At 36.9% G+C, this 26,506-nt stretch overlaps 3 protein-coding genes across 3 annotated transcripts; 2 read left to right on the top strand and 1 right to left on the bottom strand.

The window, feature by feature from the left end:
* The first annotated feature begins 220 nt into the window (after positions 1–220).
* On the top strand, positions 221–9,279 carry LOC149017288 (protein PIN-LIKES 3-like). Its single transcript, XM_089151619.1, has 12 exons — positions 221–840; positions 1,005–1,246; positions 2,130–2,311; positions 3,287–3,366; positions 3,481–3,605; positions 3,716–3,837; positions 4,983–5,207; positions 6,474–6,566; positions 6,841–6,941; positions 7,245–7,297; positions 7,412–7,597; positions 8,772–9,279. Exons 3-12 carry the CDS (start codon positions 2,177–2,179, stop codon positions 8,894–8,896), a joined length of 1,245 nt encoding a protein of 414 aa, XP_089007745.1. The 5' UTR covers positions 221–840; positions 1,005–1,246; positions 2,130–2,176; the 3' UTR covers positions 8,897–9,279.
* Positions 9,280–10,649: 1,370 nt separating this feature from the next.
* Positions 10,650–23,984, top strand: LOC149017287 (protein PIN-LIKES 3-like). The gene is made up of 11 exons (XM_089151616.1): positions 10,650–11,181; positions 11,994–12,172; positions 13,414–13,493; positions 13,604–13,728; positions 14,104–14,225; positions 15,478–15,702; positions 16,535–16,627; positions 17,168–17,268; positions 18,323–18,375; positions 18,491–18,676; positions 23,095–23,984. The coding sequence occupies exons 2-11, from the start codon at positions 12,038–12,040 to the stop codon at positions 23,217–23,219; spliced, it is 1,245 nt and encodes a 414-aa protein (XP_089007742.1). The 5' UTR covers positions 10,650–11,181; positions 11,994–12,037; the 3' UTR covers positions 23,220–23,984.
* Positions 23,861–26,348, bottom strand: LOC149017286 (cyclin-dependent kinase B2-2-like). Its single transcript, XM_089151617.1, has 8 exons — positions 26,018–26,348; positions 25,493–25,634; positions 25,346–25,407; positions 25,135–25,246; positions 24,952–25,045; positions 24,792–24,861; positions 24,577–24,715; positions 23,861–24,429 (listed from the first exon to the last, which is right to left on the bottom strand). The coding sequence occupies exons 1-8, from the start codon at positions 26,212–26,214 to the stop codon at positions 24,337–24,339; spliced, it is 909 nt and encodes a 302-aa protein (XP_089007743.1). The 5' UTR covers positions 26,215–26,348; the 3' UTR covers positions 23,861–24,336.
* Between the last annotated feature and the right edge of the window lie 158 nt (positions 26,349–26,506).

The following is a 26,506-nucleotide window of genomic DNA, read 5'->3' as shown; positions in this document are numbered from 1 at the left end:
CAAGTATCAATGAGAAAATTCCAAGAAAATAAACTCCTATGGTTAATTTTGTAAACACAAATTTTGATTTTATTAATTAAACGCGAGTGGTTATTTTTTAAACTTAAAATTTAGATGTAGTTAATTATGTAATTTTCCCTTTATACGAGCACCTAACCAAACGAGACCTTATTACCCAGGAAAAAAGAAAGAAAAAAACCAAACAAAAGTCCTTGTCCTTCCTTCACATGGATTTTGCTTTTTCGGTAAAGCTCACATGGATTTGGGCAAATGGGGTTTTTGTTCCTGAGTAAAATCATATAAATTTTCTCCCAGTTACGCGAGAATAAACCGAATTTCGCGAAATTTACGGGCAATGAAAACAAAGTTGAATCATATTTCAGGATGAGCAGAAAGAAAGCGATGGAATTCATGACTTTTCGAACAGAGCCAAGGGTGTCGACTGTGAGGACCTGAACGAACGGTGAGTTATTCACTTATTCTGGGTCCAGAAAACAATAAATGTCGAGACGGAACAGTGAAGATTCATGGCTGAATCTCTTAGAATCGTAGGCGATTCGCTTATCCACTCATTTGTGTAACACTAATATCGTAATGGTGACGCCGGTGCTTACGAACTTAGAGTGAAAAGAAAGGAAGACGCCAGGTGAGATTGACAACAGTTGCCGACTTGGCGTTGCTGTTGCTGAGTTCTTATCTGTTTGCGTCGTCAGCGCAGTCATTCGACGCCCCCTCCCAAATCTTACAGTTCTCAGTTGATTCTTATCATGGCACGCTACTTGCTGATTCGGAGTAACGAAAAACACGACAAAAATATTAATAATTGTCCGACACTTCCAAGTAAGAGCATCCTTGTGTTGTTCCTGTTTGCTACTTAATAAATAAAGTTTGAATTTTGTCTTTATATTTATTGTGAATGCATAACTGGTGCCGGTGAATCTGTTTACAGTTGCTATTCTATTGACAATTTCGTTTTGATTTCTCTTTCTTCTCCCTGGAATCAGGATACACATCGGCAGATGCGGATGGGCTTGACTTTGAATCTGATTTATATGCTTATCATCTTCCCTCCAATGTTCATCTGACTTCAAGAAGTGCCCATAGTTATCTAAAACCAAGAAACCCATTACTAGTTCTGCGTGGAAGGTGTTCGACTTCATTCCAAATACTACGTTGGGATTCGTTGGCTTGGTGCAAAGGAGGCTTATCTTATGTTTTGAAGGGTTATCGCTTCTTGAGCTAGTTGGTACCTTTTTGATCTTAGTCCATGAAGCGTTGCTCGAAAATCTTAATTTGCATGAATCTACTGTGTCCATTCTTCTGTGCTTCATGAAGTTGTTGCCAACGAATGACTTTTCAACTGTTGTTCTTAGACTATATGCAAAAACTTTGATAAACTTTAAACTGGTTCCCGCTGGTTTGTTACAAATTTAGTTTTAAATGACAGATTTTAAGAGGAAGAACCATCTCCTTCTACCCCCTCTCTCCCTTCTTTTGTGTGTGTGTGCGCTTTGGCCATAATTTTCAACGATCAGTTAAGCTGATTTGAGATTCGAGAATGTGGCGAACAATGGAAATTATTTGCATCCCATCTTTAATGAAAAGTTGGAGTTGGATTGTGGAAACTTCCGTGTAGATATTTTAAATGAGTTCGCTGTGTTTTTTTCTCTTCCTCGAAGTGGTTTCTGATACAATCAAGAAAATCAGTTTTGTTTTTATTTTTTTTTTAATCTTTTAAGACTATTTTGGATCTGCAACAATTGTGTTATTTATGGTTATCTCTGATTAAAATAGTAGATCAATAAAACCAGGGGGGGAGATGTTCAACTTGTACCCATGGACAACCTTATATGTTTCTTAGTTGCAATATATTTTGCATATGAGGGAGTTGAGCTCTCAAACTGTATCCTTCTTGACTGGATACTGACGACACAATGCTTCTTGAGCTGCTGCTCAGTGTGTCAGGGAACTCTGGTAGAAAACATAATTATGCTTCTTTCCATCTCAACCATTTTTAGTCGTTAATTATCTTTTCCTCACAAAATTCAAGGGCGCTCTTTTCTTAAGCGGAATATCCATGTATTAGGTTGTTTATTGTAACAAACTTACCCTATACTTTTCTGCGGCAGGAGTTTAGACACAGAAGAATCTTAAGATTTGCAAGGTACAACTCAGAATGGCGATTGTGGATCTCTTCATTGCCGCATCAATTCCAGTGCTGAAGGTCCTTTTGGTTACGGCTCTTGGGTCCTTTCTTGCTTTGGACCGCATAAATATTATGGGAAATGATGCTAGAAAGCATATGAACAGAGTGAGTTCTAAGTTTCTCCAAGTTACTTTATTATTTTTTACAATGTTAAATTCGGAAATTATTAACATAATTCATGGGTTATGGTATTCAAACTTCGTATTGCTTTTTCGTCTTTTTCATGATATATCATTTTTGGCCTTTTTTTTTTTTGGGGGGGGGGGGAGTGTTGCGGGTGCACAAAGTAACATAACATGGGTGGCGATGTGTGTGTGTGTGTGTGTCTATGGTCCATGTTTTCTTGAGTGCTCAAGATGAATATCAACTTGACAGCTGACAGGCTTATTACATCAACTTTGACATTCTTGGGCTTCCCTCTCTGTTTTTTTGTCTCTGTGACATACCTTTGGCTCTTATCTCTCATCACCAGTTAAACTAGTGCTGTTAGATCTAAAAGATTTACTAGCTACTGCATTTAGCATCCACATTTGATGATAATAGAATTAATTGTGGGCCATTGAAGCAAAAATAACACTGTTCCAGGCCCAGCTGCTGAAGCCAGGTATCCTTGTCTTAGTTCCATTTGTTCTGCCAAAGACTGAGTCCCATGATACTGCAACTCTTCCTCCATTTATGAATAACCCCTGCAAGGATTTGGTCAACTGTGTGAGCGCCTTGAGTGGGCTGATCAAGTTTGTTCTCCATCATTTATTTTGCAACATGAAATTTCAGAACTGGCCTCAAATTAATGGTGATAAGGTTTCTGAGTTGTTTCTGTTGGTCTAATCCATGTAGGCAAGTCTATAATGTTTGTTATGCTTCCCAACTATGTAAGGAAAGAGTCAAGAGACAAGATTTACTGCAGGGAAAACAGTATAGTTATTAGCTCAATGTTAGAGGAATCTATTTTACTTGAGCATATCTTCTTTTGTGCCAGAGTAAAAGATTTGAGTGCAAATTTTTATTTCCCAATATTTCTCTTCTATAATAGAATTGATTCCTTTTATTTGAGAGCTAATATACTTGACTTGTGAACAGATTGCATTCTATGTATTTTTTCCGGCGCTTGTGGCGGCAAACCTTGCCAAAACATTAACATACGAAAACATGGTTAAGTTGTGAGTTTCTTCAAATCCATTTTACAATGTCCATTCGAGTCTATGATGAAACTTACTATGTCTAATATACTCGAAGACGAGTCTCTGTCTAATATTTTTTTGGGTAACATACAGGTGGTTCCTTCCTTTGAATATTTTTTTGACATATCTCATTGGTTCAGTATTTGGATGGTTGCTTATAAAAATCAGCAGACCTCCTTCCCATTTAAGGGGCCTTATCTTTGGTTGCTGTGCTGCAGGTTATTTTTGTTTGATTTCTTAAAATTATTTGCTAATTCTGTATGAAATTTTCTACTGCTGGATTACTGCATTGTATGCCACCTCATCCTTTTCCCCCTGATTGAAATAGGAAATATGGGACCTATGCTTATCATCATCATCCCAGCAGTCTGTAGAGAAAAAGGCAGCCCTTTTGGAGCTCCTGATGTCTGTAGTACGTTTGGACTGGCTTATGCTTCAATTTCTATGGCGGTAGATTTCTTACATTTCTTTGATATAGATCTCTGTAATTTAAATTTCCAAAAAATTTGATTAGGGATGAGTATTTCCATTTTACGAATTCTAAGAAGCTCACTTAACATGTACATTTTGATATTGCTTTTCTGAAGGTTTCCAGTGACTAAATTGCTCACTTGAGTGTAAAGAGTAAATAATCCCAGTGTCAATTTGAAATTCTTTACTATTACTACAAAATGATTCTAGTTCAGCTAATGTTGTAATGTAGCATTGGTTTGTATTATATTGTTTTCCTAAGTGTATAATTCTTTTTGAGTTCCTTACTTTGATCTGTGTACAATTAAGAATACTGTAGGACATTGTGACAAACTAACAAAGTAGTCTGGCCTGAGGTAAAAAATGGTCTTGATCTGCCGTGGCGCCTCTATGTATGGCCAATGCCCTGTAGCTGCAGGCTCATGTCCTCCAGAACCTAAACGGTTGGCCAAAATAAATAAGTTTTTAGTGTTTGTCAAACTTTCACTATGTATTACTTCTATTGGTTAATGTGTTCTATAATTTAACGTATTATTGGTAAAGTAAGTTGTATATAATGGTGGAGATCGCATAATATTATGTTACCCCCTTCCAACAACTAGCAAGCCATCCTCTGCATTGCCAGATCTTCGTTTGGCTGGGGGGGCATAATCTACAAATTGTTACCAATTAGGTGGTCTGAACTTTTCAACATATCAGCTGATTCTAGCCACTAGTCCTTTTTCTTGTAGTCTTTAAAGTTAATTTCTTTATTAAAGACTTTGTGAGCTGACAGTTAAGCAATGTAACCATTGGGCAATGACAGGATTGAGCATTTCATACTCAGGCCTGTGAGTAGTATTAGGATCATTGAGAAAGATCTCATCTTTGTCACATAAAAAACTGAAGTTTGGAATTTCTTACCTTCTCTTTCTACACCAATACAAATATACATACACATCCATAGAAGAAGACATTTGAAAGCCATTTCTTTTTTGTTATGTGCATCAAATATATACACATCATATGGAACAATAACTTAACTTGTGTGCTTCTTCTGGGAACGTAAGTTATTAGCATTCCTGCAGCTGCTGACTAGGCAAACTTATTTCAGCCTTGTTTTGGTTATTGTTTTGATAATTCAGATTGGGGCCATTTACTTGTGGTCGTATTTGTACAATATTGTGCGGGTATTGTCAAGTAAGCACAGTGAAGGGATTGATGGTTCTACCAGTAACTCTATAGAAGAACCTTCAAAGGTACTCAATGGGGATTGCACTGAACCACTACTTTCAAAGGATACACCAGCCTTGGAGAACCTTGCAGATCATTTTACACTTCCATGCACATTATCTGAAGCAAGATTACAGGTTATTTTCTTCAATATTATTACAATGAATTTCCCTTCTTTTCCCCCTTTCCCCCTTGTTTTTCCCATATTCTTCCTCCTTGACCCCACATTAATGTTTCTCTCCAAGCTGAATTGATGAGCTTCCCTGACTCCTTGGGAGGTCACTGATAATAAGAAGCGATGATTGGGATCAATCTAGATTGATCCTTCTCGTTATCAAGGGGTTTCAAAATGTTTGACATGTGTAAATTACTTTATTTGTTGACTCATGTGCTTAGGTGACAGGTTTGCATCCCAAGCAATCTAAGGTGACCATTGGATCTGATATATTTCCACTTAATTGTGATCCCACACGTATTTAGTATATTGGCCGTGGCACCCTATTCATCCTTAATGTCAGCTATTAGTAGAATGCTATTTGGTAAAACAGAACCTTTTTCTGGGACACATTTGAACCTAAAAGTTTGAAATTTAATAGCTGGTATCAAAGAAGGAAAAGTATGATTAATGATAGGCCATGGTGAATTAGAACATGTTATCGATCAATAGCCCACGGTCAACCTCATCATCCTCCATGGCTGAAACAAGTGCAAATCACCTGACAGTATAACTCCTATAAATAATATAAAACTGAAAAATAAGTAGAAACAAAGGGTAATGGGTAGGAAATGTTATAGAGAAAATGGAAGTCAGAGTCCATTATATCCTTAAAATTTACGTGTCTGAAGTCTCCAGAATTTGTGCTAAATCCAAACAATTGTTCAATGGGGTCCTTGGTCTTCCCATGATAATAAAGATATTTGCCTGATCCATAGTATATTATTAACAGAAGCCATCCTTCTATTTTAGAATCATCTGACAGTTGATTCTGACATTGTTGAGAAAGTTGATTGTGGTTGAATGGCTTATCGATCAATGATCTCAAGCCCTCTATTTATAATTAAGTGGAAATTACACTATTACAAGGAATAGAATTTTACATGAATACAAACTCTAATTGAACTCCTAGTAGAATCCAACAGACATTATATTTAGAAAATGTGAAATTTTGGACTCTAAAGGCAACTGCTACTGTTCACTTAAAGCCCAGTTAAGCATCACTTAACCTATTTCTTGGAGAGAATATTGAAACAAGAAGTTCGTTTTGGGCTGTTCACAACTGAACAAATGCTAAGATAGCATAAATACACACATTTCCACTTGAGTTTTCAACAGTATATGATAAAAAAAAATGAAAACGTTGGGGGAGATAATTGAATTGGATTTGTTCTATGTTCTATGACAGGTCCCAATTTCAGTTAAGCTTAGACAATATCTAAAGATGCTTTCTGAAAAGATTGATTGGAAGACAATATTCGCACCTTGTACCATTGCAGCGGTATGCTTATCATGCTTAACATTTTTCTTCAGTAACTTGTTCATTCTGTTTTTATTTATTTGTTTATTTATTTTCCTGAACAGAAAACAGTTTTGACTTCAGACCTTTTTTAGATTCCTCCTACTCTTCCTCTTATATATGGTTTATGTATAGTTCCTTTTTAAACAATATTTTATCATAAATGAAAGAAGATGCAAAGGAAAACATTTTCATGAATGTTTCGATGACTGAAATTCTTTGTTTATAAGTTTGTCACTTTTTTTTTTTTTTGTAGATTGTTGGTTTTATTGTTGGTGTAGTCCCTCAAATCCGAGGGCTAATGGTTGGTGAAGGTGCTCCTTTTCGTGTTGTTGAAGATTCAGCTTCTTTGCTTGGGTATACAGTCTATTCATAGTCATGCTTAAGATCCTCATTTATGATTTTCTTCAGCTTTAGATTACTCATGGTTAAATGCAATGATCACATCTATTTGGTTTAAATTTTTGCAATCAGTGTAGCTTGGAAGAATTTCACCTCCCAACCAAAAAAAAAAAAAAAAAAAAAAAAAAGAGTATCCTAAGCTACTTGTCTCCATTCATTGCTCATACCAATCTAATGCCGTGTTTTGTCTTGGTCTGGGATGCACCTCATTAAGTCAGAAATCATTGTCATTCTTTTCACTCTCATTTTGGTTCACAGTGAAGGAGCCATCCCAGCAGTTCTTCTGATTATGGGAGCAAACCTTCTTAGAGGTAATAACCAATTTGATATTGAACTTTCTTTGGATATTAAGGTGATGGGTTCTTAGTGTATCTTTTCCAGCTCTGTTAAAGCAAGATCTTCCTGACTCTTGTGTTGTCATTCAGGTTTAAAGGGGTCAGAAATTCGTGCATCCCTTATTGTTTGGATCCTTGTAGTTCGTTATATTGTACTCCCACCATTGGGTATCCTCATTATCAAAGGAGCACTACATTTTGGCCTGGTGCACTCAGATCCGTTGTATTTGTTTATTCTTCGTCTTCAATTTGCAGTCCCACCAGCAATGAATATAGGTATGTGAATTTGTTGTCATCCGAACTGCCAAATCTTGCGTGTTTCATTCTTTTATCATCTTTGCCCTTCTCTCTGCATTTTCCATCTGTTTATGGGATGGATCTTTCTGATTAAACTTTGTAGTAGTTCAGTTCTCTTCATTTTATTTTCTCTCCCCCTCCCCCCCCCCCCTTTCTTGGGTGTTGAGGGGAAGATGAGAGGGGTGAGGAATGGTCCACATACTTTCTTTGGATCATTAAATTGGAGGTTCTATATACGCTTCAGAGTCTTGATCGCTTACATTGACTCAGGATCCGTTCACGATTATATTAAATGATTTTATGGCATGGGAAGCAAGGCTCAGACTTTTAGGCTCATAACATTAGGTCAGTTTCTGTACGAGGAACTTAATATGTAGGATCAACTGCAATTTGGTAAGACATAGTAATAAGCATTTGGAAGTTTCAACATGCTAAACTCTGGTTTTCTAGGCACTAAATAATAACTGAACACTAGAAAATACTACCATTAAACTGCTGTTTGATTGAAAACAAATGAAAAATAAGAAAGGAGCAAATTACATGTGAGGTTGCTAATGTTGGCATTGCTCCGCACTGATGAAGAAATGACCAGACTACTGGATGTTCAACATCTACTGATTAATTCTAACTGAAAGGATACAGTGCAATTATCATGTTTTACAATTTTGAACTTTTATACTGGATCATGTGGTCATTTGTTTAGCATTTATGAACGTGGAAGGAATTGTGACTTATCTGGTTTCAGATTAAACCATCAAAGGCATGTGAAAGATTCTAAGGTTAATATCAGCCGTCATGCTTTTATCTATATAAATGGCTGCTTTGAGTCATGGCTGTTCATCTAGCATTCTAGATCAGGGCAAGGACGATCGTCTGATCTAAGATAAGACCATCACTCTAAAAAGGTTTATCGAGGAGAATGCCATTCAATCTCATAATCTTGTAGTTCAAAATTGTTTTGGCCTTTTGATTTTGATTATGACATCATGATACCACATGACGGACCATTTGATCTATGATGAAATAATTGAAGCATCGATCATGGAGTCATACTTTGGTGATGTCACAGAGGTTCTAATGAAACTTAGTAGCTGTTATGATTTGAATTGTGTTATTCCTTATATTTTGTTTGATTTCTCTTTGAAATTGACAGGAACAATGACCCAGTTATTTGGGAGTGGTGAGAGAGAATGCTCTGTTATTCTGCTATGGTGCTATGGATTAGCTTCGATTTCGCTAACCTTTTGGTCAACCTACTTTATGTGGCTTGCTGCTTGATCTTGCTTCTTGTGGACCATCGGAGTGTTTTGACAAATGAGGAACCCCCATAACCAAGCATTCAAAATTTCAATGTTTCAAGGGAAATCTTTTATTTTGATGTATATTCTTGAAATGTGGCATTTCGTCAATATGGGTTGATGAAGATGCTGCCTATTGCACCATGAGATAGCACTGGATCCAAAAAGGCAAGGAAAGGTGCTTAGGGTTTTGGTTTGCTGTAATTGTTGAAACACTCGATGTGAATATATATTGTTCTCAATTGAATATGTCTACAGTTCTTCATTCCATCCAGTTCACAACCATAACTACTTTACAAACAGAGTGGTACATTAATACTTGCTGAAGGGTATATTACACCTTAAGCAAGTGGAGTCATGAAGAGCCAGAAAATTTGAATACTCTATTGAGAAATATTTTGTGATGAATTTCGGGTGCTAATGGTTTATATTAAAATAACTTTATTTGATGAGGTGAGTATTAATACATTCACCTCAGTTGATGACTTAGCTCATGATGTCTCATCTTTAGTCAACAGAGCTACACATTTTCCTTCTTTTTTTATAGTTCATGTTTGTTGATTTAAAAATTTAATAGAAGAAAAGGAAAGGTTTCACATGGTATACTTCATATTGCATCACTTAGATTACATATAATATATAGAAAGCGATGTATAAGTTGACCCTTGAGCATGCTTATAAAAAAAAAAAAAAAAAAAAAAAACTAACAGTAACTTACCAAAATTTATTCTATGATTTGATAATGCTGTGATGTGTGAATGTATATAATGTTTTTCATTCCAAAAGGAAATATAAAAAAATTTGACAGACACTGTTGATATACTTGTCAAAGAAAGGCATGACTGTGATCAGTGGTCCATTGAATAACTCATCAAGACCAATTCACTAATTAAACATTAAATGACTCTGCCTTTCAGTAGTAAATAACCCAATAATATATTTTTTATGGGTGTAAGGAATAAAAGTATATTGTATAGTCAAGTGACATTTTGACCCCAAAAAAAGAAGAAAGAAAGAAAAAGGTCAAGTGACCCTTGCATTTATATATAATTAAATTATAGCTTTTGTATACTTTGATTTTATTATTAATCAAATCTTATTCTTTATGAAATTACTAGTATCCTTCACATATAACTATATTAAATGACTGTTAATATAAAATATGGAATGTTTATTTTTTTATTTATTAAAATTAAGAAGTAAAAAAGATAACATTACTCTCATTTATAGAAATTATATTAAATGTCATTATATCCTTAAAATTTTATATTTTAGAATTAGTTTGGTTTTGAAAGAATACCAACATTCTCCATTTAAAATTTGATGAAGACCAAAATCAAGAAAACTTGAGAATGAATTACCTCTTGAAATCTTAATTCTTTATCCCTAATTCCATCAAAATGTGCATCAAGGTAAAGATAAACGGTTTCACATTATAAATTTAAACATTAGGGGTAGTGATTTGAAAAAAAAGAAATGAATCTCTGTGTATTGTAAATAATTCTTGAAATTTACACAAAAAAAAAATAAAATCAGAATGATTTCTGCTACAACAATACTTGGTAATGAGGTTTTATTATTACACATGAATTTTCAAATAAATTTTATCATTTTGAGCCTTGTTGCCAAAAAAAAAAAAAAAAAAGAAAAGGAAAAAAGGCTTTACTTCTATTGAAAACCATAAATATCTACTGAAATCATCAATTTCACCCAAATCTGGACTAGAACACAAACTCCAGCATGACGTCTGTGCTTACGAGCGTAAGAAGGAAGACTAAAGAGGGAAAAAAGTGCCAGAGCGTAATGATAATAAATAAATGGCAGCTTTATTTCCCCCAGAAAGAAAAAGAATCAAGAATGGCGTTCGCCCTTCCATCTGATTATGTCGTTTATGATTTTTTTATGGTCCAATTCTCTTGGATTTTTGCGGCATGTGCTCTGTCTCTGCAAGCAACATTGTGAGCCGCCGTCACAGTCAACATGACGATATCATAAAAATATCTGCAATGTTGCGACGGAGAGTCTATCATTGTAGCTGGTTCTGTCTCCTAAGTAATTAATGTTAGTAATGGTCATCCGGCCAAGTCTTTCGGAGCTTACTGGTGCAGGTATCACTGTCAAGTATCTACAATGTCGTCTTGGTTTCTCTTGCCCCCTTCCTATGAGGATATATATATTCGTTGAAGCCGCTGGCTTTGCCTCTGGACCTGAATTTATTATGTAGTACTTCTCAGTGATCTGCCATCGAAAAACCCCTAATTGTTGGTAAGCTTTTGATCTCCCTCCCCTAATTGTTGTTTGGCATTCTTTATTTGCATGAATTTGTTGCGTCTTTGCTTATATTACATAAAGGCATTGCCCAAACCAACTATTACTTTTGATCGAGCAGAACTTGTCCTCAAGACACAGCCAGTTAATGTTGATAAACTTTAAATTGGTTTCGCTGTTTTTTTTTTTGTTTGCAAGTTGAGATTTAACTCAAATTTTCATGATTAACTATGAAAATTATTTTCCGGCGAGTCCTGCCTGAAATACTGAAACTTCTGTTCAATCAGGGGATTTGAAGTGTTTCTTTCTGTTCATTAAAGTACGTCTAGTTGTCTCTGATTTAATTAAAAAAAAAAAAAAAAAAAAAGAAGAAGAAAGAAAGAAGAAGAAGCTTCTACAAGGCAACCTCCTACATTTCTTAATTACGGTACAAATTTTGCCAGGGAGTGTATTTGGCTATCGAATTATATATTTTCCTTCACTGAAGATTGGTGTTGGGATGCTGTTATTCTCATTTTTCAAGCTGCCATTTAGTTTATCAGGGACTCTAATGCATAGCACAATTATGCTTGTTTGATGCTTAATCCTATTTAATCATTAATTATCATTTTTCGTCTGAGAAATCAAGTGCATCCTCTTCCTTGCTGTAATATTTATGTTGCATGTTTTTGGTGTCTTAGGCTGTGCATGATAAAATCTTATGACCCTCCCAAGCCCCCTAATGGCAGAGGCATCATTAGTGCGTATGTCCCATTTTGTTTTCTTAATAATATGTTGAGGAAGTCATTTTTGAAAAATTTCTTGTATAGGAGTGTACAGAGAAAACTGTTGTGGTTTTTGAGGAATTCTCAGGATGGGGATTCTGGATCTCTTCATTACGGCATCAATTCCAGTGCTGAAGGTCCTACTAGTTACGATTATTGGGTCCTTTCTTGCATTGGATCGCATTAATATTTTGGGAGAGGATGCAAGGAAGCATATGAATAAAGTGAGTAATGAATCCCTGCCTCATTTATTCTTTTGACAGAGTTGGATCCAGTTCAATAATTCTGCTGGAAAACTGATAAACTGGGAGTATAATAGACATACTCTGGTCTTCATATCTCTGTATCTCATATCCGCAGCCTTTTTTTTTTTTTTATGACTCCAAGAGGGGCTAGAAGAAATATAACATGGGGGACATGGGGGTCATGGGAGATTTCCATCTGCAATTCTCTCTCTCTCTCTCTCTCACACACACACACACTCACAAACCCACACAAACACCCATCCATGTGCATGTGACTGTATGTGCGAGTAATTAAAAGAAAATCTCAACCTGATTTCCCCATGTAATTCGACCAGGTAATAAATATCTGCAGCTAACTAACAAGCCTGGTACGTCCAGTATGAATTATAGACTTCCCTTTTGCCCTACCCTTCCATCTTTTGTCTAAGTGAGACAGATATTCTTGGCTCCAAATTCTCATCACCAATTAAGTGACAACAATTAAGTATAGAAGTTTCTGCAATGAGTATATTTACCTTCTACGAAATGGTGAAAATAGAATGAAAGGCGGACTTATTACATGAAACAATCTTGGGACCTACCAAAGCCTGTACCCTTTGGTTGTGCCACTTTTTCTGTCCAAGAATGAGCCCCGTAATCCTGTGTTAACATTTTAGAAAAACCTCTGTGCAATGTGTTTTATATGAACTGGGTTGATCAACTTTGTCCTTCATTTTTCCTTTTGCAACCTGTAATATCACAACCGACATCAAACTAATGGTGATGAGGCTTATGAGTTGCTTCTTCTATCTACGCTATTAGACAAATTCCAAAATTGTTTTAACTTGATATACGAGAGAAGGCTACTGCTATGCAGGAACCACTGTACGGTTATTAGGTGATTGTTTGAGGTACCTATTTTACTCGAACATGATTTTCGGTAATGTCTGGAGGGGTGCGCCTTGATGCAGTCATAAGGGTCCTCTGTTTTAACCAAGTGATCATGGGTTTGAATTTGGATTGAGCCTCTCTGCAAAACTGGGGGTGAGGCTAAGGTTGTGTATGTTGTGATGCTCCCTAGACCTTGTGGTGGGAGCCTTGTGCACTGGGTATGCCCTTTTCTATGGTATTTTTATAGTGTCAAATAGAGATGGGGGGGGGGGGGTTTGCATTTTTACCTCTAAATGAAAATGTTTATTTATTTATTTGTTTCAAAGCTAATCAGCTTTCCTTGTATACAGGTTGTGTTCTTTGTATTTTTTCCGGCACTTGTGGCTGCCGATCTTGCCAAAACAATAACATATGAAAGCATGATTAAGTTGTGAGTTTCTCTTAATCCTGTTCACTACCTCCATAAAGTTAAGGTGAAAGTTGCTGTGTTTGACTGACATGGAGATGGATCTTTCTCTAATAATTTTTGGTAATGCATAGGTGGTTCGTTCCTTTAAATGTTCTTATTACATATCTCATTGGTTCAGTACTTGGATGGGTTCTTATACTAATCAGTAGACCTCCTCCGCACCTAAGGGGCCTTATCTTGGGTTGCTGTGCTGCAGGTACATTTTTTGTATCATTCCTTAAATTTAGCCGCTAATTCTGTACACTCATGCGTATTTAATCCCATATTGAGTTCCTCAGAACTGGATTAAACAGAAGAATTGTTTGAAGGCTTTATTTATATGTCTATTTTGACCAGTGTTAGTGTACAATTTTAGACTTCTCCAATTAAAGTGATTACCAATTCCAACTTACTAGCTTGATATTGGGGCCATAGAATATTCAAGTTTAGCACTGCAACCACTTAATGTATTCTATATGAATGGTGACTGGGTGGAAAGGGCATGCATGCTGCCGATCATTATGAAAATTTTGTGCCATTTACTGCATTATGTGCCCCCCTCATCATTTTGCACTCCCTCTGACTGAAACAGGAAATATGGGGCCTATGTTTATGATCATCATCCCAGCAGTCTGCAGAGAGAAAGGCAGCCCATTTGGAGATCCCGATGTCTGTAACACAAATGGACTGGCTTATTCTTCACTTTCTATGGCGGTAGATTTCTTACAATTATATAAGTAGCTTTCTGGTATTCAATTTTTCTAAAGTAGGATGATAACTGTATGCTATGTGTTATGAAGCATGCACAGCTTAGCCAACATCTGTTCTTTGATATTGCAACTCAGAAACGTTCCCAGTGGCAAAATTTTCCATATAAGTGTGAAAGAGTCTACAATCTGTATAGCGTTCCAAAATAAACTAAAAATTAGCAAATCATGGATGATTTTGGTTCACTTGATGTTTCTATGGTGCATTTGTTTGTATTATAGATTTTCTTTCTAATTTCATGATTTGTAATTTGTATGCCTTTCTATTTCTTACTTTGCTTTGTGCAAAAATAATGACATTGATGGGCTATTATGATTTTTTATTTTAGTAGAAGATGGGGTATTATGATGAGAAGTGCAAAATGAGGTGGGCTATTATGAGTTTTTATTTTTGCTTTGCTTTGGGAAGAGAATTGCTCTTGGTCTGCCATGTCACCTCTACATGTGGCTGGAAACCATATAACTATAAGCTTGTAATGCCAGCACCAAATGTCAATCTTTAGCCAAAATAGGTCCAATTAGTAATTATTGAACTTTTGCTATCTATTATTATTTATAGACTAATGAGTTTATAATGTACCATTCTTGGTGAAGATGTAGAAAATGCTTAAAGTTGTGAAGATCTCAAAGTCTTTTATTATTTCCTCTCTTTATGCAATTAAAGAGTTATCCTCTTCGTTGACCAACTATTCATTTGGTTGGATACCCTGTAGATAAGCTGAATGCAGGTTCTTACCAATTGGAAAGTTTGGTGTTTCAGCTGACTTTGACCAGCGTTCCTACTTTTTGGGCCATTGAAAGTATCTTCCCCAATAAGCTTGTAAGCAGACAGTTAAGCAATGTAACTATTGTGTAAGGACAAGCTTAAGGATGGCTAATTTGTCATACATTTCATAGTTAGGCCAATGCTTTTTAATAAGATGATGGAGAAATAACTCATGTCTGTGTGACATCAAAAGCTATTTCTTTCTTTAACCTCATTACCTACCTACTAATGCAAATATGCATATGGATCCATACAGAAGACATCTGAAACCATTTCATTGTTATTACATGCAGCAGATGTATATATAATTCATATGGGCCAGTAACTAGATTTGTGTTTATCCAGAAACTAGACTTGTTAGTACTCTTGCAGCTGTTAACTCTAAGCAAGGTTTTTTTCACTTATCTATTTGGTTCTTATTGTTATAATTCAGATTGGGGCCATCTTTTTGTGGTCGTATGTCTACAATCTTGTGCGGGTATCTTCAGATAAGGGCACTGATGAGGTTGTTGACTCCAAAAGTAACTACTCAGAAGAACCTTCAAGGGTACTCAATGGGGGTAGTGCAGAGCCACTACTTTCAAATGATTTACCAGTCTTGGAGAATCAGGGAGACTATCATGCACTGACATTCATATCATTAGAGGAAAGAGAAAAGGTTATTTTCTGCTTTATCATTATGATAATGTGTTTCCTCTTCTTCTCTCTTTTCCCTTTTATTTTTGACTTTCCTGTCATCCAGATGATGTTTGTATCCAAGTTGACTCAGGGAGCATCCCACCTTTGGAGGGGGTGGTAACAAAAATAATTAATCCAAATTTGATGCTTCTAGTTATCAAGAGGGCTTCAAAATGTGTAGAAAGAGTAATTTGTTTAGAGTGTTTTTATTTATTTATTTATTTTTTATAATACTAATATACAATTTTGCATCCAAGGTCAATATAGGTAACCAAATGCATGTAATGTATTTCCGCTTACTGGGCATGTCCACATGATACAGTCAGTGAATACAAAATGCTAGAAAGAAAATCAAGTCAGAACCTGTTGTATCCTTCAATTTGTTGTGTTTTTGAACTTACCTTCTGATTTAGAAGGAAAGCTTTTAACTAAGAATTACTAAATCTAACCAACTATTCAATGGGTCTTCAGCCCCCTCACTGATAGAAGAGACCTTTTCTTTATAAATATTTGTGGTATACTATGATGGAACCCATCCTTCCTATTCATTATTGTAAAGGGCAATAATTATATAAAACTTGGACTCTGGACTCTGGAAAGGAAGCTATTACAATCCATTGAAAACCCAGTCAGGCACTGCTTCAACCTATTTCTTGGAGAGAATATTGATACAAGAAGTTAGATTTATGTTGTTTGTGATTGGTTTGGTGTAAAGATAGGACATTTCCACTTACGTTTACAGGATTCCATGATCACTCATGACAAGGTTGGGACAGATAATTGAATTGATTTTTTCCCATGTTCTATGACAGGTTTCAATTTCAGTCAAGTTTAGAGAATATCTAAAGATGCTTTCTGAAAAGCTCCATTTGAAGACATTATTGGTACCTTCTACTGTTGCAGCGGTATGCTTATCATGCTTAATGTTTTTAATGTAGCTAGTTGTTTTCTTAAACAGAGATTGATTACTGTATCTCTAAGTATAGACTTCGGTAGCTTCTACGTGTGGGAAAATGCATAAGTTAGGCAACCAGTTGTTTGTACCACCTAAAAGATCTTCTGGTTCAATGTAGGTCTGATCAGATAGCAATCCAGTGGTATTGTATAGGAGAAAAGTTTTGGAAGTTTCCCCTATCAGGGAGTATCATATCCTTATAGGAACATGCATCATGTTTCCTCCTAGACAACAAGAAGGAATATTTAAAACCTGCAATGAGGGGCATATAAGTCTATCCTTTTGTTGGGACATCAATTGTATGAAAGAAACTTTGACTTCAGATTTCTCTTAGATTCCTGACTTTCTACCCTGATGCTTATTTTTATTCAGTTTATTATGTTGACTTCTTCTCTAAACTAGATTTCAGTGTGAATGAATGAAAATGCAACTGAAAATGTCTTCATGAATGTTTGGTTGATGATGAAATTTCTTTGTTTATTCTTAGTAGATTGGTGGATTTGTTGTTGGAGCAGTCCCTCCAATCCAAAGGCTAATGATTGGTGAAAGTGCTCCTCTTCGTGTGATAGAGGATTCGGTTTCTTTGCTTGGGTATACAGCCAACTGCAAACTCATGTCTTAGATCCTTGTATTTGTTTCTTCTACTTTAGATTACTCATACCTAAGCTCTAAGATCATATCTTTTCAGCTTAAATTTGTCTTGGATCCTCATATAAGTTTCTTCTGCCTTAGATTATTCATGCCTAAGCTCTATAATCATGGCTGTTCTGGCATAACGAATACTTCTCTCAGCAATCCTCCCCCTTCCTTGCCCCCACCAGAAAATAATAAAAAACATAGTTTCAGCCTTTGATATTTGATCCCATACATGTACACATTCCTGATCTATCACCTTTTCATGATCATTTCATGGGTGTTGCCCTTAGAGGTGTCTGAAAAATAAATCTATAAACTACAAATATCTGCATCTTCTCCAATTATATCAGACAACTCAAGCTATGATGGCTAATGCTACATTAAGTGAGGAAGATGTGATTTTAGTTTGGGTATTGTATCATTTCCCACATGGTTAGATATTATAAAAATCATTCTCTAAAAGTTTGTACAAGATCTTTTGTTTCAGTGTACACCACAAATGGTGTTTCATGTTCCATCCCTATTACCGGCATTCATGGGGAAATCCTAACTTTCATATGGTGCCTTGTTTCACTTCTTTTCAAATTACTAAACCACCTGTAAGCGAACATTTTGTTGACAAGTGCTTCATGCCCATAAAGGTACTACAGATTTTATGCCTCTTAAAGCTATTCTCAATACATGACCTACCCATTGGCCAGTATAAAATTGGGGACATTGCATATGTACAATGCTTGATGGCAGTTGAACAGCCGTAAGAGCTGGAAATCATTTTGTTTCTAGTCACATAATGATTATCTTTCAAACCACTAAGGAACCTGTTGGGTCCATACCTCTTGAACAGATGGCTAAACCTTATTGAATAGTTTAGTGCTACCTTTTATCTGAGAAGGTCACTTTTATTTTGGCATAGCATAACATATACTAGGTAAGCCGCATCTTGTCATCATTTATGCCAGTTTCCACTATTTGTCATTTTTACTTATGTCTTTCTCATTTTGGTTTGCAGTGATGGAGCCATCCCGGTTACTACCTTGATAATGGGAGGAAACCTTCTTAGAGGTAATAACTGATTTTTGTATTGAACCTTCTGCAGATATTAAGGGAGATAGGTTCTTAATGAATCTTCATCCCACTTTATTCAAGCAAGATTTTTGCTGACACAGCTGTTATTCAGGTTTAAAAGGATCAGATGTTCATGCATCCCTTATCATTGGGATCATAGTGGTTCGTTATATTGCACTACCGCTGTCAGGCGTCCTCATTATTAAAGGGGCACTACATTTTGGCCTGTTGCACCCAGATCCATTATATATATTTTTTCTTCTTCTTCACTTTGCAGTTCCGCCAGCATTGAACATAGGTATGCCAATTTGTTACTATCCATGTTGATTGTGCATCTTGTTTTGTCATGTTTGTCTCATTCTCTGTGTTTTTCTGTAAACATGAAGGTATTTCTGGATAAAATTTCATGGCAGTGTCTGAGTGACACCTCTATAGGTGCATTAAGAACTTGACAACCTTATAACTTCCACTTTTCATATTCTTAAATGCTTTTTAAGATAGCGGTATAAAAGGGTTTTCAAAGATAAATTAAAATTTACATACAATTATTTCATTGTCAGAATTATGTGCTCTCATGCACATAGTTGAAATACCCATATGAGATAACGGTCTAACCTCACTGAAAAGAAACTTGCATACCTAAAGGGAAAAAAAAGTAAGGTTGCAAATAATTTTGACACCTTGGGTGATGTCAGTGAAAAAATCCCAAATCTGAAAGTCCTCATCATCTGCTTAGTTCAGTTCTTTTCTGCTTCTTCTCTTTCTCCCTCCCTCCCTCCCCTTTTTTTTTTTAATTTTTTTTATTCAATGGTAGGAGTGTTTTGTTGGATTAATAGCCTGTTCTTATCCTAGGACCAGAAAATTTGGAGCTCTGTATGTGTGGAGAAATATGAAATTGGTAGAATGGCTTATTGATCCATGATCTCAAGCCCTTTGTTTATAATAAAGTGGGAAGTAGACTATTACAAGGAATAGAAGTTTACATGAATGCAAACTCTAATTTAACTCCTATACAAACTCTTATTAGACTCCTAATAGAATCCAACACTCCCCCTCAAGTTGAGGCATGGATATCACACATGTCCAACTTGACCAAAAAGTATAAAACATCGTCGGGTAAACATCGCAATTTGATTTTCAAACTTATAGATTACGTCGCCTTATAGACTTCCATTTGATTTGTCCTCATCTTTACCGCAACTTTATGTCTCCAAGGAAGAACGCCCAAGTAAAAAGTAGAATCTTCAAATGTTGAGAAGACTAAATTTCGCACAAATTTGAGGGAAAATATATTTTGGGGTAACAATAGCTAGGGTAAAACAACCAAAGTGAAAGTTTTGATTTGTAGCAATGTTAGATCTTTAAAGGGAAAGTTTGCCAAGGGACAATCTCCAAAGGTAGGGGAAAATTTATCAAGATAAGTGACAATCTCCAAAGGTAATAGAGATCAAGTCTGCAAGGTCAAACGACAAGTCTTTTGCAAGGTTAGATCTCCGAAGAGAAGATGTCAAGTTAAGGGGCAAATCTCCGGGTTAACAGAGATCAAGTTCTGCACAGTCAAAAAGATAACTCTATAGCAATGTTAGATCTCCAAAGTGGAAGATTGCGAAGGTAAGGGACAAACTTTCAAAGGTAACAAAGATCAAATTCTACATAAGGAAGTCTACATGAAAGGCTTTGAATTGTAGACATCTTCAATCTCCCCTCAGTGTAGCGTTACACGGGGAAGATAATAACAAAGGAAATTCCAATGGGGAAACTTGGAAAGGAAGAAATTGTAATGGTAAGATAAAAGTATCGGGAAAACAAATCGAGAAAATGACAAAATTTGAAAGGGGGTGACCGAGCCACGGTGCCACAATGAAGGTCGATATTACCGAATGGACCGGATTAGAAGATGTAGTCAAGCGAAGTAGATCCTCCAATCGGCTTGAGCAAATAAAGTCCATTTACCACGACCAATCTCCTTCCCCGTGACCGATCCTGAAGTAGCTAGGTAGGAGTTGGTAGGGGTAGTAGAGGAAGCAGTGGTCGAGGCGACCGGCGAGAAGACCGATAATACGCGCGAGTAGCGAACTCCTCCGCGAAAACCAACGCCAGAGGGTGTGGTGGAAACGTCTCGGAAAGATTAGCCTTTGTTTTCCCTGTCTTTGTGCTCGTTTTGCTCAAAATCAGCGGGCTTCCCATGCGTTTCCAACAATTTTCCTTGGTATGATATGGTTTGTGCGTGCTCACACTTGAACAGACGAAAGCTGATTTTCCATAATAGGAGTATGAAGCATGACAATCGATGACTTTCCTCACCCGAACAAGAGCATAAGACGCAGTGTAGGAAAGGGAGAACGACAAGACTGCACCGACAACGACCACGCAAACCCGCCAAGAAGTCAGACGAACTTACAAGACCATAGCGCCACACACCGGAAGGGGGGATAACCCCATAAGACCAACCTGCCAAAGAGACGCAACTCAACATAAAGGGGCCACAGAGCCGGGTAGTCCACGAAGCCCGAGCTCAAAACGGCACACCCCAACGCCAATGCAGAGAGCCCCGAGGGCCAGACAAGAAAGGTAACCCGGCAATAGGATGCATGGAACAAAAGGAATGACAAATAAGAGAGTCGGATATCCAATCGAAAACACCGGGAGTGGGGATAGTAGTGCCCGTAATGTACCAACTAATCCTCTTCCAAGAAAGCGAAAGCGACGAGACCATCAAGAAGGCGCAAACACCGAAAGAGAATGAAAAGTGGAAAAATATCGGACCAGGGGAGCAGAGACATCAAAGGCAGGACAAAAATCAGCACCACCGGCGGAGATGGCGAGGAGAAGCGAGGCGAAGAGAGAAAAACAAGAAGACAAGGGGACGGGCCCGAAGAGCGAAAACACAGCAAGAAAGAGCGGAAGGGGCCTCCGGGTGGGAGAAAAAGAAAAGAAGAACAAGCAAAAAGGCCATGAAAAAAAAGAACCCCCCAAGCAGAAGCAACGAGTTGGAAAGAAAAAAAACACCGGTGAAGAACGAGTTTAAGAAAACGAGAAGAAGGGCAGGGTTGAAAAAACAGAAGGAGGTAGATTGTTTGTTCCAACGCACAGGCCATGCCAGTGAGAAATAGAAATGGAGAATGGTATGATCCATGATCTCAACCTTTTTATAATAAAGTGGAAAGTAGACTATTACAAGGAATAGAAGTTTACATGAATGCAAACTCTAATTTAACTCCTATACAAACTCTTATTAGACTCCTAATAGAATCCAACAGTATGCACCTTGAAGTTTTGATCATTTAGAGTGACTCAGGAATCGGGATGGTATTTTAGCGGTTCCACGATCAATATTAAATGCTTTTTCTGGCTTAGGCAGCACAGGTAAGACTTTTAGAATTATAACATTAGCTTGGTTTCCATTCTAGGAACTACAAGAGTGTGGCTGATCAATTGTATAGAAGTAGTATAGAAATTTTCAATTGTATAACTAAAATTATAGGATGCTTATTTGGAAATCACAGCATGCTTAATTCCGGTTTTCAGTTTCATTAGTGTTGGTAACTGAACTCCAGAGCATTACTATAGAACTACTATATGGAGAAAGGGGGCAAAAAGGATCAGGTTCCTAATGTCAGGGGTTACTCAACTTTCAAGCACCTATCGTATTAGCCAAAAGCGAAAATGTACCAACGACAAGGATACAGTTCTAGTGCTCAACCACCATGTTGTAACATTTTTGTACTTTTGTACTATCGTTGATCATTCATTAACATTTTCGATCATTGCAAACATCATAAGCAAATAAAGATTCTAATTGGAATGACATGATTCAGCCATCATGTTTTAGCATGTTACAACGCTTATTGGATCATGTCCATTTATCTTGCATCTTAAATAATGGAAAATCCGATGCTATGGTCTGATTTAAGATATGAACATCAAAATCTTCAAAAAAGATTTAATAGCAGGGTGCCATTCAACTCGTAGTTTGAAGTTTTCAACATTTGACTTTGACCATGAAAATCATGATAAACATGATGATCTGCTTGATATATGGTTGGCACAAGCATTGACATCCAATCAAATGATCCAATAATGTCTTGAAGGTTCAAATGAATGATTCAACGATCATAATCTTTGACCTAATGAAACTTAGTAGATGCCATGATTAAAAAGCTCTACATGATTTACCATGATCCAACTCCATGGTTAAAATGTTGCATCTGTTCTGTTGGTTAATTTTTGAAAGATGTAGAGGTTAGGGTTGTTTTTTCATAAACTATTGGGTTATTTTGTTAAAAAAAAATATTTATTTCATTGAAAAATGACAGAACAATGTATTAAGGGCACATGATTTTTAGGTGCTGACATTAGAGTATGGTTAGAGTTCTCTTTCAGCCATGATGAAGAGAGAATTCTCTCAAGATACAGGATTTGTTCCTGTGATTGGGAAGGGGCAGCTTTCTTTTGCAGGTTTGGAGTCAATGATGGCATTTACCATTCAAGGGGTCCATCACTAACGACAAATCACGATGGATATCTATCTGGGATCAAATCTTTCCCTTGAGAGTATTTTCCTTGAAAAAGTTAGATGCACCTTTGATCTGGAAGTATCTGCTTAAAACTGTTGGCTAAGAATCAGGGCAATTTGTGCAGAATGTAAGAATGTATCCTGTCAATTTTGAATGGTATTCTCAGTTTTGATTTGAACGTTTTGCATGGAATTTGCAGGAACAATTACCCAATTCTTTGGTGCTGGTGAGAGAGAATGTTCTGTTATTATGCTATGGGCCTACGGATTAGCTTCCATTGCACTTACCCTTTGGTCAACCTTCTTCCTGTGGTTTGTGGCTTGACATTGTTTCTTCCAGTGTATCAAGTGTTTTGACTAACAAGGAATGCTACAGCCAAGCATGAACCATCTTCCAATTCTTTGGGAGCATTTCATCAATACAAGTTACGTTGATGATGCTGCCAGTTGCACCATGAGATTTCACGGAATCTGACTAAAACCCTTGTAGTATTATCAGAGTATGAAGCTTGTGCTAGGTATATTTTCCTTTTACTGTATAGGGCTTCCATTTCCCTATTTGTTTTGTTGTAGTGTATTATCAGAGTATGAAGATTCTCCTATTTGTTTTGTTGTAAAAGTTTCTATACAGATGATACAGAAATTTTTTCATACTTCAAAGCATTTTTTGTCATTTAGACAAAAATAAATGATGGAAAATCTTATTTTACAAGAAAAGTTTCCTTGTCCATCTTTTATAAGCTTCATGTGATTTTTTTATTGAAGTCTTTCCCTGAGACATACTATGATGAGACTCTTTAGGGCTGGTCACGCAGAGGGGGATTGCAGAAATGTGGTGGCCTGCGGTGTAGGAGGAGAGAGATCTGAGGGTCGAAAGTGAACTTACAGAAGAGTGAAGTAATTCTGGTGGGTAAGAGAAAGTTCCTACATTCTCTGGCAAAGATACTCAATTTTACACAGCACAAAATAGGCTGTAAGTGAATTCAGCAAAACAGCTAAAGCCACCCATTTGGATGTTCGAGACTTCTTCCAGAATTGAAATCATTATTAGGAACCCAACATTCCAAAAAAATACAAAAAATAATAACTTTAGGCCCCCGGGGAGGGGAGTTTGATTGCTGTTATAAATAAAAAACCATGAACTCAAGAAGGGGAGTTTGATTGCAGTTATAAATAAAAAACCATGAACATTATATATTATCCCAGTTGGTAGTGGTCTGGAATAGCCTTGCTGAGTTAGCAGTGCCAACAGGTTGTAAACACTATGAACACATGGAAGTTGAAAATAAGTTCTTCATTCCAACCAGTTGTAATAATCACGACTTCACAAACGGTGTGGGAGACATGCACCTAAGAAAAGCAGGATGTAAATCGTGCTTGAGACTCAAGTTGAAACTGTTGGAACAATCTTTCAACCAAGTGTTGCAGTCCATCACTTTCTCCTAGAGGTATGTTTTATCAAGATTATCAAAGTATGGATGTCCCATTGCTTTTTTTGCAGAGATCCGCTTTGAAGGTTCGTACTGCAACATATTCTGATAAACAGACAGTTAACAGACAGTTAGCTATGCATGTCATTATCAATTTGTAGATATCATCATACAAGTTTTAGTTTGCATTAGATGTAGAAACAACTGATGATGTTAGTGATAATGCTAAATTAGATGGCATGTCCCACTTACTAAGAGAAGATCTAGTCCATTGGCATCCAGATTAGGAACAACAGACGCCAGGTTTCTTGGGGTCCATTGAGGATACTCGTGCCAGTTCTTTAATTTGTTTACACCTGGCAATACTTCTTCATTTGGGGTGCCCAATAACCTGCATCAGGAAGGAAGCATCAGCCTTGGAGAGCTTCAAACTCAAGGGGGAAAAGGCATGCATCATTGAACCAGACCTGAAAATCTGAAGGAGCTGCTGCAATTCTGAATCTCCAGTAAACAATGCTTGATTTGTAACCAGCTCAGCTAGAATTCATATAAGTAAATTCAAATCCATTAAAGTGGAATTTGGGAAAGCCTGCAAATAAAGTTTTCAGGACGAAAGGGAATTCCTACCAAATATACAGCCAACAGACCACATGTCCACGGGGGTTGAGTAATGTGTGGTTCCAAGAAGTACTTCGGGAGCTCTATACCATAAAGTCACTATCTGGAAAGATGCCTCTAGTTGAGTTTCTTAACTGAAAAACTTAAAAAAATTAACTGGTTTCTTGTTCTTAACTGAGTTTCTTTGACTACCTCATGAGTATACTTCTTGAGTGGAACCGTGACTGCTCGAGCCAATCCGAGGTCTGCTATTTTAAGCATCATTGTCTTACGATCCATTAGCAGATTATGAGGCTTCAGATCCCTGTGTTTTGAAAATAGAGATAAAATATAGATAAGGTGAAACTCACTGGATTTGCTACAGGGGCACATTTAGAAGGATAGGGTAGAAGAAGAGGGAAACCTGTGTAATACTCCATGACCATGACAGAAGGCAACACCCTTGCAGAGTTGGTACATCAAACTCTGCGTTAAGTATCACAAATGAACATCAGCAATTGCTAGACTAGTAAGAAGTTGGAAACTTGGAATGGCAATTTGCAGAGGTTACCTTGACTGTGTCAGTGGGAATGGTTTCTCCTGTTTGCTTAAAGCTACGGATGTACTTTTTAAGATCGGTGTCCATGTATTCAAAAACCAGGTAGAGAACCGTCTTCCCCTCCTTGTTCTGTCCTTGTTTTACATCCAACAATCTGCACAACACCAACAAGAGGGACAACTCTGCTTTGGCTTAGAAAAACAAAGAAAGTCCAAGGAAGAGTCAAACTGAGGAAAGAAACAGAAAAGAAACTTGCATTTGAAAATGAGAAAATTTCATCAAGACAAATAAATTGCCAGGAATGGCAGGGCTTTGGAGCAAATGAGAAATCGTTCACACAAGTAACATAGGAGAAAACTGAAAACTTAAAATGGATGGTGAACCTAATCATCTTTAACCTGATTGGAAGGAAGAGCAAATTTTCAAGGAGGGCATTTCCGCAGAAGCAGAACAAAGTCGGGTGCAAGAAAATCATGATAATTCATAAGCAAGAAACCTGACCAAAAAAAAAAAAAGAAAAGAAAGAAAAACTTTAACCTGACAATGTGGGGATCCCTGGAAAGCATTCTCAACAGGGAAACCTCACGCAAAGTGGTAGGCGGGACTCCTTCGTCGTCTTCATGGAGACGAGTCTTCTTGAGCGCAACGATTTTTCCTGTGGCTCTCTCTCGTGCTCTGTAGACTTTACCGTAGGTTCCTTCTCCGACCTTTTCTAGCTTCTCGAAAGCATCCATTGCAATTTCTGTAATTTTTCCTGTCAAACAATAATGAAGAGAAGAGAAAGGAGGCGAAGAAGACAAAGTGAATCAGAAGAAAATCTATCGGAAGATTATCGAAAAATTGAGAAAATGTGTAACGTTTGGGGATATGCTCTTAAGATTTTATAGCCGTTGGCGGTTTTCTTGCTCGTTCGCTAACGACATCGTTTTTCAAATTCAAATGTTGAGCATTTTATGCAGTTCCGCTCGGCGCTCATTCATAATTTCATAATAGCGCGCATCTTCATGGGATTCTGTTATACGTGAT

This window comes from Hakea prostrata, chromosome 4 (genome assembly GCF_041222555.1).
Source record: "Hakea prostrata isolate BN-2017 chromosome 4, UWA_Hpros_2, whole genome shotgun sequence".
Classification (NCBI taxonomy): domain Eukaryota; kingdom Viridiplantae; phylum Streptophyta; class Magnoliopsida; order Proteales; family Proteaceae; genus Hakea; species Hakea prostrata.
This window is presented reverse-complemented; position numbering and strand designations above follow the sequence as displayed.